This window comes from Babylonia areolata, chromosome 22, assembly GCF_041734735.1.
Source record: "Babylonia areolata isolate BAREFJ2019XMU chromosome 22, ASM4173473v1, whole genome shotgun sequence".
Classification (NCBI taxonomy): domain Eukaryota; kingdom Metazoa; phylum Mollusca; class Gastropoda; order Neogastropoda; family Buccinidae; genus Babylonia; species Babylonia areolata.
Genome location: NC_134897.1, coordinates 35,921,724 through 35,934,223, shown reverse-complemented (window position 1 = coordinate 35,934,223; position 12,500 = coordinate 35,921,724). Strand labels below are relative to the sequence as shown.

Below are 12,500 nucleotides of genomic sequence, written 5' to 3'. Positions count from 1 at the left end.
CAAGTTTATTTGCAGTTTGTAAAGGCTCCCAATCATTCGTCATTTATGAGGATTCTCAGGGTGTGTTTTGTGGAAAACAATGTTGGTTTTTTGTTGTTGTTTGTTTGTTTGTTGTTTTTTTTTTTTTTTTTTTTTCATGAACAATGCAGTCTTCACACACACACACACACACACACACACACACACACACACACACACATTTATACCACCCTCACATTTGACGTCATGAAAAAATATATGTTTTCACTTCCTGCTGTTAAGAAAACTTTTTGATGTTAGAGGTGTTTTTTTGTGTGTTTTTTTTTTAAACATTGTGCTGTTATTATTCAATACCTCAAGAAGTGTGTGTCCAAAATTTCACGAGACTGTGTTTTGTCGTTAATCGATTAACAAACAAGAAAACAAAAAAAAACCAACTTTTCAAACGACCAGTACACAGAGGAACGCGCTCTTACAAATCGCCAAGAAGGAGTGAGTAAAGAATAAAAAAAAAAAATAAAATAAAATAAAAACAACTAGACACAGTAATACAGCTTCTTTGACAGAAGAGATCTCGGAATTAAATGAAAAAAAAAAGATAGATAGATAGATGGATAATATACAGACAGTGAAATGAATAAATCAATTAATTATTGAACAAATAAATGAATGAATGAATGAATGAACGTACAATGAAAGATTAGTTCTTCTTCAACAGAAGGCAAAATAGATAAATAGATATAAAAAATAAATAAATAAAAATAAATATATATATATATATATATATATATATATATATATATGAATAATCAATTAAATGTATGAATCAATGACTAAGTAAGTAATAATGGATATGTAAATAAGTAAAAAATGAATAATTAAGTAGATGAATAAATCAATGACTGAGTAAAGCGAAGGTCAAAAGAAAAGGAACAAAATGCTTACATGGTTTACGAACGGGGTAAAGCTGCGGGTTGGCATCTGAAAAAAACAACAACAAAAAAAAAAACAAAAAACACACCCAAAACACGTCACTCACTTCATCACATCACTTCACATCACAACATTCTCGGCAAAAAAAGAAAAGTAAAAAAAAGAAAAGAAAAAAGAAACCACTATCTAGTTGTCTATACACCTACCTGTCCATCTATTTCTCTATCTGTTCATCTGTTTTTCTATCTATCTGTCCATCTGTTTCTCTCTCTATCTGTCCATCTGTTTCTCTATCTGTCCATCTGTTTTTCTATCTATTTGTCCATCTGTTTCTCTATCTTTCTATCTGTCCATCTGTTTCTCTTTCTGTCCATCTGTTTCTCTATCTTTCTATCTGTCCATCTGTTTCTCTATCTGTCCATCTGTTTCTCTTTCTGTCCATCCGTTTCTCTATCTATCCGTTCCTCTATCTGTCCATCTGTTTCTCTATCTGCCCATCTGTTTCTCTTTCTGTCCATCTGTTTCTATATCTACCCGTTTATCTGTCCATCTGTTTCTCTATCTGTCCATATGTTTATCTATCTGTCCATCTGTTTCTCTATCTATCTGTCCATCTGTTTCTCTATCTATTTGCCCACTGTCAAGTATGCTCGCACATTGTTGTTGTTTCTTGTTGTTGTTTTTTTTTAGTTCTAATCTCTCATGGACAGAGTACATATTTTAGTAAAATATCGTGTTAAATAATCAAAGAAAATTAGAAAAGAAAATTAAAATTAAAAAAGGGCATGCAAAACACTGGACACGTGTTGTGGAATCAGACCAAAAAAAAAAAAAAAAAATCTTATCCATACAAAATGACCCTTGTTCTATCGTTCAGCTGGTGTACATACCTCATAAAGCAGAAAGTTCTTTTTGAAGAGAATATGACTCTTTTTGTAGACCATCAAACGATTTTTTTCTTTTCAATTTATTCTTATTCTGATTTTTTTTTCTTTTCTTTTTTCTTTATCCTTTTTTTTTTTTTTAGAATACAAGATACCGAGTAAATCATTTGCTCCAGCACAGCGCAAAATATCACTAACAAGTACAAACAACCTGACTTCCCAACTATTCTTTTCATGAGCTGGCTTCGAATACTTCCAAACTGTACACAACCATATTGCTCAATTAAGATGCATTGGTATACAGTCATGCATTCAAGTGACCTGAATAGAGTCGATGGTTTTTGTTGTTTTGTTTTGTTTTTAAGCAGAACACACAACACCAGTAACCAATTTAAGTATGCAATATTCTGATTTGGATTACGTGAGAAAATTCTTCTAAACACTGTCAACCTGTACAATACAAGAATTTAAAAAAAAAAAATCACTCTGACCATTGATAATGCATCATCAAACAAAAGATAAGTATCGAGCAGAGAAAGTGGTCTCATCATGTAATTAATTTCTCCGTACCGTCCGCCTTGTGTATCAAACCAGAACAAGGACATGCAAAAACAACAACACCACTATTCTACTCTCGGGAAGGCAGCCAACCTATACCAAAACCCGCCATCCCCGACAATGCCTGTTTCCATTCCTCCTCCCCACCCTTCATTATTAACCCCTGGACGGCTGAACATCGATGAACTGGTATCTGTATTTGTATTTCTTATTATCACAACAGATTTCTCTGTGTGAAATTCGGGCTGCTCTCCTCCCCAGGGAGAGCGCGTCGCTACACTACAGAGCTATCCCCCCCCCCCCCCCCCCCCCCCCTTTTTTTTGCATTTTTTTTCCTGCGTGCGTTTTTTTTTTTTTTTTGTTTGTTTGTTGGTTGGTTTGTTTTTTGTTGTTGTTGTTTGGTTGGTTGGTTTGGTTTTTCCTATCGAAGTAGATTTTTCTACAGAATTTTGCCAGGAACAACCCTTTTGTTGCCGTGGGTTCTTTTACGTGCACTATAAATGCATGCTGCACACGGGACCTCGGTTTATCGTCTCATCCGAATGACTACCGTCCAGACTACCACTCAAGGTCTAGTGGAGGGAGGGGGCGAGGGGGGAAATTTCGGCGGCTGAGCCGTGATTCGAACCAGCGCGCGCTCAGATTCTCTCGCTTCCTAGTCGGACGCGTTACCTCTAGGCCATCACTCCACTGAAACGTGAAGTCACTGTAACGTGAAGTGGATGTGCAGTTTCTGCTTTTTTTTTTTTTTTTTTAAATGCATTTTCGATGCTATCGTTGATTTCACTGAACAATATAATCCCCCTCCCCCCTCCGCCCGCCCCTCCCAAACAATAAATAAATATAGTAAAATAAAACTGAATGAAATAAATGAATAAAAATAAAAAGGTAGGAAAGACCATGTAGCAGACTGAGGACTGTACTGCCTGACATCCTGGCCTATATAGCTCTGTCTTATCTCGGACAGCCCATCATTGACGAGCATACCTGTCAGCAGCAGTGGTCAAGGGGTTAGTTTAATTAAAAACAGAAATACACACACACACACACACACAAAAAAGCATCACAAAACCACTACTACTTGCGCATGCCATCCAACCCATCAACCAACCCACCAACTTACCATATAACTGTGTGTGTGTGTGTGTGTGTGGGGGCCTCAGTTGCATGCAGGTCATGGAGCATCAGAACGATTTTCTGTTGTTTTTTTTGTTTGTGTGTGTGTGTGTGTGTGTGTGTGTGTGTGTGTGTGTGTGTGTGTGTGTGTGTGTGTGTGTGCTTTCACACGCCTTCTTCATTCTTACCATTCAACTCTTTTTTCTTTTTTTTTTTTTTTTTTTCCACTTCGAAAAGTTTAAAGAAATGACAGGCATTCAACCCTGAAATGGCCTCCTTGAGGTCAGCTGCACTTAAAAGCAACAAGGTTCGATTTGGGGTTTGTTTTGAACCGCCCCACCCACCTACCAACCAACCAGTAAAAAATCCGCACCAGCCTAGCCAACCAATCGAACAGGACCTACAAGAAACATGATTTGAATCGGAATTAAAGAATAATGAGGCTATGAGAGTAAAGGATTATTAAACAAGGAAGAGTGGTAACTCTCTCTCTCTCTCTCTCTCTCTCTCTCTCTCTCTCTCTCTCTCTCTCCACGTACATGGGAGACAATTTCAAGTCAACGCTGCATATGCTACAAATTTAGCTAGCACACAGGTTAAAAAAAAAGAAAAAAAAAAAGAAAAGGTACATTGGAACAAACCCAGACACTTCCCTCGTGTCCCTTTTTATTTATATGTGTGCCGGCTGGCTGAATTTGTAGCATAGACAGTATATACTTGACATTGTGTCCCTTGATACATGGATCACTAGTGTTAACTTTCTTTATTGTTTATTAATAGCTTGATTTCTTCTTCTTCTTCTTCTTCTTCTTCGTTCGTGGGCTGCAACTCCCACATCCACTCCTTTGCACACGAGAAGGGTTTCTACGTGTATGGCCGTTTTTAACCCCGCCATGTGGGCAGGGCAGCCATACTCCGTTTTCGGGGGGTGGTTGGGTCGGGGGGGCGGGGGGGGGGGGGGGGGGGAGTTCATTCGATTTGAACCAGCTCACCAACCAACCAACCAGCCTCGCCACTCTCATCCCCCACTACTCACACACACACGTCACGACACGAAAAACACGTCATCAGACACCGAACCTCACCGATGACGGTGAGAGTGACGTTGCGCGTGAAGTGCTCCTTGGTGGAGATCTGGCACTCGTAGGTGCCCGCGTGCCGCAGCTGCACGTCGGTGATGCGCAGGTTCCAGTGCGGGTTGCCGTGCGTCTTGGGCCGCAGCACCTCGTAGCTCTTGTCAGGGTCGTACACGTAGTCGCCCACCGTGATGGGGTTGGTGGTGTTGTACTTCTTCCACACCACCTGAACGAGGAGTTGGCAGGAGGTATTGTATCTCCTTCTTATTATCATTTTTTTTTTCGGTCACAACAGATTTCTTCTGTGTGAAATTCGGGCTGCTCTCCCCAGGGAGAGCGCGTCGTTACAGTGAGAGTGCCACCTTTTTTTCTTTCTTTTTTTGGCCACAACAGATTTCTCTGTGTGAAATTCGAGCTGCTCTCCCCAGGGAGAGCGCGTCGCTACAGTGAGAGTGCCACCCTCTTTTTTTGTTTTTGTATTTTTCCTGCATGCAGTTGTGTTGTTTTTTGTTTTGATTTTTGTAGTTTGTTTTCCTATCGAAGTAGGATATTTCTACTTAATTTCCCCAAGGACAACCCTTTTGTTGCCGTGGGTTCTTATCCGTGCGCTAAATGCATGCTGCACACAGGGACCTCGGTCAATCGTGTCATCCGAATGACTAGTATCCAGACCACCACTCAAGGTCTAGTGGAGGGGGAGAAGATACCGGTGGCGACTGCCGGTGTGATACGAATCAGCACGCTCAGATTCTCTCGCTTCCTGTGCAGACGCGTTACCTCTAAGCCATCACTCCACAGTAACTTCGGTGGTGGGGAAGGGTGTGTGGGGTGAGGGATTATGTCAAACGTGGTTTACTTATTTGTTTGTTTGCTGCAGATTGCCCATCAATCGTGTCGTCGTCAGTTTCAGCTTCAGTTTCAATCTCTCAAGGAGGTGTCAGTGCCAAAAACGTTGTTTAATTTTTGTGTTTGTTTGTTTGATTGTTGTCGATTGTCCATTAACCGTGTCGTCGTCAACAATCTAGTGCTCGTCCTCCTCATCATTATTGGGGTAAGGGATCATGCCAAACGTGGTTTAGTTGCCCAAGAGTTTGCCACACTCTATACCCTCAATAAAACATTTGTCATTCTCATTCTCATCTCCCTCCCCCCCCTCTCTCTCTCTCACTCACTCTCTCTCTCCACCTCTCTCTCTCACTCTCTCTCCCTCTCTCTCTCTCTCTTGAAACTGACATCAATTAACTCATTGATTAATTAATTAATCAAACCATTAATCAAACAATCATAACCACAGAAAAAAAAAAACTCACATGTTTGGGGCCCAGGTTCCTGACGGCGCAGGGCAGGTCCACGTCAGTGCCCCTATAGGCCGTGATGTTGACCGGGGTGTCCAGGAACGTGGGCAGCGTGTACCGCAAAGGGCGGGCTGCCGACACTGCAGCAACAACAGTATCAGTGTCAGTATGAGTATTAGTAGCTCAAGGAGGCGTCACTGCGTTCGGTCAAATCCATATACGCTACACCACATCTGCCAAGCAGATGCCTGACCAGCAGCGTAACCCAACGCGCTTAGTCAGGCTTTGAGGAAAAAAAAAAGAAAAAAAAAAACAGGAAAGGGGAATGGGAAAAATATATTAAGAAGACACTATTGAGACCAGTATAATCACAATAAAAGAAGAAGATGAAGAAAGAATAGAAAAGAAAGAAAGAAATGACAAGGAAAAGAAAAGAATGATGCACATAGGTATGATGGAAAGAAAAAAAGAAAGAAATTAAAAAGATTAATTAAAACGCGAGGGAAAATTTGGGAGGGGGATTGTGAAGAAACTAACTAAATAAATAAATATGAGAGAGAGAGAGAGGCAGAGGAGAAAGAGGGAGAGAGAGAGAATAGAAAAAAGTGGACAAGAGAGAGAGAAAAGTAAGAATGACAAACAAAGACAAACAAACAAAAAAAAAGTGCAGAAGTGTACTTGAATTTTTTTTTCTATTACTTATCTTAAAGCAGACGTGCTGGAGCGTATATGGAATTGTCCGAACGCAGTGACGCCTACTTGGGCAAATGAAGTGAACTGTTTGTCTCTTGTCATGATGGGGGGAAAAATAGACAGAAGAAACAAACAGAATTTTAAAAAAAAGAAAGGAGGGAAATGACAACAACAACAACCACAAAAAACAAAAACAACAAGCAAGCAAAAAAGACAGTCGAAAAGCCGGTGGAAAAAAAAAAAGAACAAAGGGTTTAAAAATCAACCTCGTTTTTTTGTTGTTGTTGTTGTTGTTGTTGGGATTTTTTGGTTTGTTTGGTTGTTGTTGTTTTTTTTTTTTATCTTAAAATCTTTTCTCTCTTCATTTCACATTTCATTTATTTTGTGCATTCCCAACATTTTATTTTATTTTATTTATCTTTTTTTTTTTATATCTCAAGGGCTGTGAGCGCTGTATTACGCTTTCTTCGTCTTGCCATCAGTGAAGCCACCACCACCACCACCCCCACCACCCTCGCCAGCTCCACCCTCCCACCCCCCTTTTCCCTTTTTTTTTCCTTCTTGTTATTTAAGCTGGACTAAACTAACTACAACCAGAATACCCCCCGGACCCCCCCCCCCCATTTTCCTTTCCTCTCCAACCCCTCCAGTTCCCTCCCTTACCCACCCTGTACACGCTCTAAATTCCACTCCCCCCCCATCCACACGGCCCCCCCCCCCCCGGTCCCTTCCTCCCCCCCCTCCCACACACACTATCATCCGCCCACTACCCTGCCAAGCATTATCCCTGCCATTGTGTGAACACATTCTGGAATATACGCACGCAGAAGATCAAAATTAATACGCACGTTAAAGATCCTGCGATCCATGCATGTCAGCGGTCGGTGGGTTTGTGGAAACACGAACATATACCCAGCATGCACACCCTCGAAAACGGAGTATGGATGCCTACATGGCGGAATAAATGAACAAAACGGTCATACATGTAAAAAAAAAAAAAAAAAAATGTTAATGTCCATCTGAGTGTATATGTGTGCAGTGCCTGAAATCTGATTGAATGACACAGGATACGAATGATGAGCGCCCAGTGACAGCCGTCAGTCGGCTCTACCCACGTATAGGCAGCCTGTTGTGTTAAATGACCTCATGATTGTAAAGCGCGCGCGCGCGCGCGTGTGTGTGCGTGTGTGTGTTTGTTGTTGTTGTAGTTGTTTTTAAGCCGGGCTGTCTCCAGACTAACACCAATCAGAGCCCCCCCCCCCCCCCCCCCCCCCCCACGCCTCTCCACCCCTTCATTTTAACCCCATCCGCTAATCACTCCACACCTCCCCTCCCACATACACACACACCCAGACCCACGCCCCCCCTCACTACACTAAACACCTCACTCACACCGCAACCCCTTGCTAAGTATTATTAATCGCTGCCATTCTGCGAACTCGTCATGCATGCAGGGTGCTTCCTCCCCAGCTTCTTCTTTCCTCCTTGATGCCAGCGACAGACTGTGTGCTCTGGAACTGTTTCTGTTGTTTTTGGGTTTTTTTCGGGCCGCTCAGATCTTAAGAGCTGTCAGTATGTGCGTCTGTTTTAAAAGGGTGGGGAAGAAATAAACGAAAGAAAAAGAAAAAAAACAGAAAAAAAGGTGGGAGATGGGGGTGGTGGTGGGGAGTGGACATAACGAAAAAGAATAGAAAGATGAAAAGTAAAAACCTGGCAGATACACATAAAATGAATCTAGTTTTTCAAGATAATGTATGTACCTTCCCCTCCCCCCCCCCCCCCCACCCTCCCGTCTCTCTCTCTCTCTCTCTCTCTCTCTCTCTCTCTCTTTCAAGGTAAATACATATATTGAAAAACGCGCGCGTGTGTGTGTGTGTGTGTGTGTGTGTGTGTGTGTGTTGTTGTTGTTTTTGTTTTAATTTTTTTTCTTCTCCTCTGTTATGTATCTCTGCTAACACCATGCTTTCTTTTTGTTTAGTATTGTGTAGTGTAGACCCTATTCAGGGCGAGGACTGGATGTAAAAAAAAAAAAGCACATCAGTGCTTATCTATTATCCTCGAAAGAAAGAATTTGTCTCGTCTTGTCTTCTCTCTCTCTCTCTCTGGTCCGTTTTTCCTATGCCGCTATGCAGAATTATAAGCTTCCTTTGTCTCTCTTTCTTTCTTTCGTTACTTCAATAATGAAGACTCCCCGCTAAGCCCCGGCTCCATCCCTGTATCCCCCACCCCCCACTCCCACCTTCCACATGGCTGGGTTGTCAGTCTCCAAACTAACTACAATCACAGAACCCCCTTTTCACTGCCTCTCCACTCCTTTAATTCTTTTTTTTCCCCCCTTCTCACTCCCTCTCTCTCTCTCACACACACACACACACACACACACACACACACACCCCACGCCCCCACTCACTAAACACCTCATCCTGCTAAGTATTATCAATCGCTGCCAGTCTGTGTGAACTCATCACCATGCATGCTGGGTCCTTCCTCCCTTCTTCCTGCCTTCCTTCTTGATGCCAGCGACAGACTGTGTGCTCTGGAACTGTTTCTGTTTTTTTTCCGGCCGCTCAGATCTTAAGAGATGTCAGTATGTGCGTCTGTTTTAAAATGATGGGGAAGAAACAAACGAAATAAAGGGTGGGTGGGTGGGGGTTGGGGGGCGGAGGGTGTGAGGAGGGGGGTGGGGGTTGGACATACAGAAAAAGAATAGGACGATGAAAAGTAAAAGACTGTCAGATATACATAAAATGAATCTAGTTTTTCAATATAATGTATATACCTTTTTCATCTTTCTTTTTTGCCTCTCTCTCTCTCTCTCTCTTTTTGGTTTTTTGTTGTTGTTGTTGTTTTTGTTTTTTTTGTTGTTGCTGTTGTTGTTGTTGTTGGTGGTGTCCGTTTTTCCTGTGCCGCAATGTTGAATTATAAGCTTCCTTTATCTTTCCTTCTTTCTTTCTTTCGTTACTTCATCAATGAAGACTCCCCGCTAAGCCCCGGCTCCGTCCCTATGTCCCCCACCCCCCACTCCCACCTTCCACATGGCTGGGTTGTCAGTCTCCAAACTAACTACAATCACAGAACCCCCTTTTCACTGCCTCTCCACTCCTTTAATTCTTTAGTTTTCCCCCCCTTCTCACTCCCTCACACACACACACACACACACACACACACACACACACACACACACACACTCCCTCACACACACACCCCACGCCCCCACGCACTAAGCACCTCATCCTGCTAAGTATTATCAATCGCTGCCAGTCTGTGTGAACTCATCACCACGCATGCAGGGTCCTTCCTCCCTTCTTCCTGCCTTCTTTCTTGATGCCAGCGACAGACTGTGTGCTCTGGAACTGTTTCTGGTTTTTTTGGTTTTTGTTTTTTCCGGCCGCTAAGATCTTAAGAGCTGTCAGTATGTGCGTCTGTTTTAAAAAGATGGGGAAGAAACAAACGAAATAAATTACAAGAGGGTGGGTGGGTGGGTGGGTGGGTAGGTAGGGTTTGGGGGGCGGAGGGTGCGAGGAAGGGGGGGGGGTGGACACACACAAAATAAGAACAGAAAGATGAAAAGTAAAAGACTGGCAGATAAACATTAAAATAAATGTAGTTTTTGTTTGTTTTTTTCAGTATAATGTATATGTATTTTTTCCCTCTTTCTTTTTTGTCCGCCCCCGCACCCCCTCTCTCCCTCTCTCTATCTGAAACGTATTCCAAAGAAGTATTATGAATATCCATGTTTGTTTCGATTGTGTTTATTGATGGCATCCACTGATGATAATACTATTCGAAACCTTGCATGGTATCTATATAGAGCTTTTTAAGCTCAGAGACACAGTATTGTCTTAGTTTATTTCTTTAACAAGCTGTGAAATCAACTGCATAAACACTGGCAGTTATGATGATGACATTTACAAATTTTGTTATTGTCCTTTGTTCATGTGGGGCTGTGGCCTTGAATGTATAAAAAGAAATCATCTCAGTCTCAGTCTCTCTCTGTGATATATATATATATATATATATATATATATATATGTGTGTGTGTGTGTGTGTGTGTGTGTGTGTGTGTGTGTGTGTGTGTGTGTGTGTGTGTGTGTGTGTGTGTGTGTGTGTGTGTGTGTGTGTGTGTTATTCAGTACCTAAAGCCTAAGAGCGCTATCTGAAGCAGAATCTGAAGCTAAGCGCTTGGCTACACATATACATTATACAATCATACACACATGAGAACACAAAAACTCCTTCAAACTGACTTCAAATCAAAGTCAGCCTAAATTCTCTGTCAGAAAAAGAAAGAAAAGTTCCAGAAGAAAAAAAACCAACACAAAAAAACAACCAACAACCCTACTGAACCTGAGAAGTTGCTCGCATATAAATCCAAATCCACACTGTTTCTGTGCTCATGTATATGTATATGTGCGTGTGTGTGTGTGTGTGTGTGTGTGGCGTGTATTTATATTTCTCTTTATCACAACATAATTCGGACTGCTCTCCCCAGGGAAGCGCGTCGTTACACAACAGCGCCACCTCTTTTTTTTTTTTTTTTCCTGCGTGCAGTTCTATTTGCTTTTCCTATCGCAGTTGATTTTTCGGCAGAATTTTGCCAGGGACAGCCCTTTTGTTGCCGTGGGTTCTTTTACGTGCGCTAAGTGCATGCTTGCACACGGGACCTCGGTTTCTCGTCTCATCCGAATGACTAGCGTCCAGACCACCACTCAAGGTCTAGTGGAGGGGGAGAGAAAATATCGGCGGCTGAGCTGTGATTCGAACCAGCGCGCTCAGATTCTCTGGCTTCCGAAGCGGACGCGTTACCTCCAGGCCATCACTCTACTTATATATATATATATATATATATATATATATATATATATATATATATATATATATATATATATATATATATATATCATAGTAATACATAAGTTCAGGAGCAATGAATGGGCGCTCGAGTGTATTGCACTATAGATCTTCAACACATCTCTAAGCTCCCAAGTGCGAGCCCATACAGAATAACAACTATGAACCCGTCGCAGGGTTTGTTGTAGCAGCTTTCTCTCTCATAACGCAATGAATCACACACACACACACACACACACACACACACACACACACACACACACACACACACAACCCGTCGCAGGATTTGTTGTAGCAGCTTTCTCTCTCATAACGCAATGAATCACACACACACACACACACACACACACACACACACACACACACACACACACACACACATGATGGACTTTCCACCGCTGTTTTGACGTGCAGTCTAACGGGGCGTGTAAATAGAGCGCCTCTCTCTCTCTCTCTCTCTCTCTCTCTCTCTCTCTCTCTCTCTCTGTGTCTCTCTCTGTCTCTGTCTGTCTCTGTGTGTGTGTGTGTCTGTGTCTCTGTATGTGTGTGTGTGTGTGTGTGTGTCTGTCTGTCCCTCTCTCTCTGTCTGTCTCTGTCTGTCTGTGTGTGTGTGTGTGTGTGTCTGTGGCTGTGTCTCTGTATGTGTGTGTGTGTGTCTGTCTGTCCCTCTCTCTCTGTCTCTGTCTCTCTCTCGCTCGTGCACTGGTACAGTATCGTTAAGCGTTGTGCGTGTGTTTGTCAGCGTTTCTATTTACTTTTTTTTTTGTAGTTTGTTTTATCTGATTCTGTTTTTACTCTATTTATTCCTTAGATATGTACACACACACACATACACGCGCTAATTAACTTTTCTTTTCTTTTTTCTGTAATTTTTTTCTTTTCTTTTTTTTTTCCCCCCTATTTTTTTACATTCTGCGCTTGCTAGCCAGTTGCAATCTGGCACGCACGCTACAAACATAAATACACATACACACAAATGTGCGCTCGTTCACGATCGCACACACACACACACACACACACACACGCACAAAGACCCCAACAACAACAACAAAAACAAACAACAACGACACCAACAAACATTCACAGTAATATAGAGATAAAAATAATGAAAGGAT

The 12,500-nt window shown here is 42.0% G+C and overlaps 1 protein-coding gene across 1 annotated transcript in view; it reads right to left on the bottom strand.

The window, feature by feature from the left end:
* Positions 1-12,500, bottom strand: part of LOC143297112 (MAM domain-containing glycosylphosphatidylinositol anchor protein 1-like) — a 123,912-nt gene that overhangs the window by 48,995 nt on the left and 62,417 nt on the right. The window contains exons 2-3 of the mRNA XM_076609284.1: positions 5,857-5,981; positions 4,556-4,772 (exon numbers count right to left, since the gene is read on the bottom strand). Coding sequence (XP_076465399.1) covers positions 4,556-4,772; positions 5,857-5,981 — 342 coding nt within the window. The remainder of the gene's footprint in view (positions 1-4,555; positions 4,773-5,856; positions 5,982-12,500) is intronic.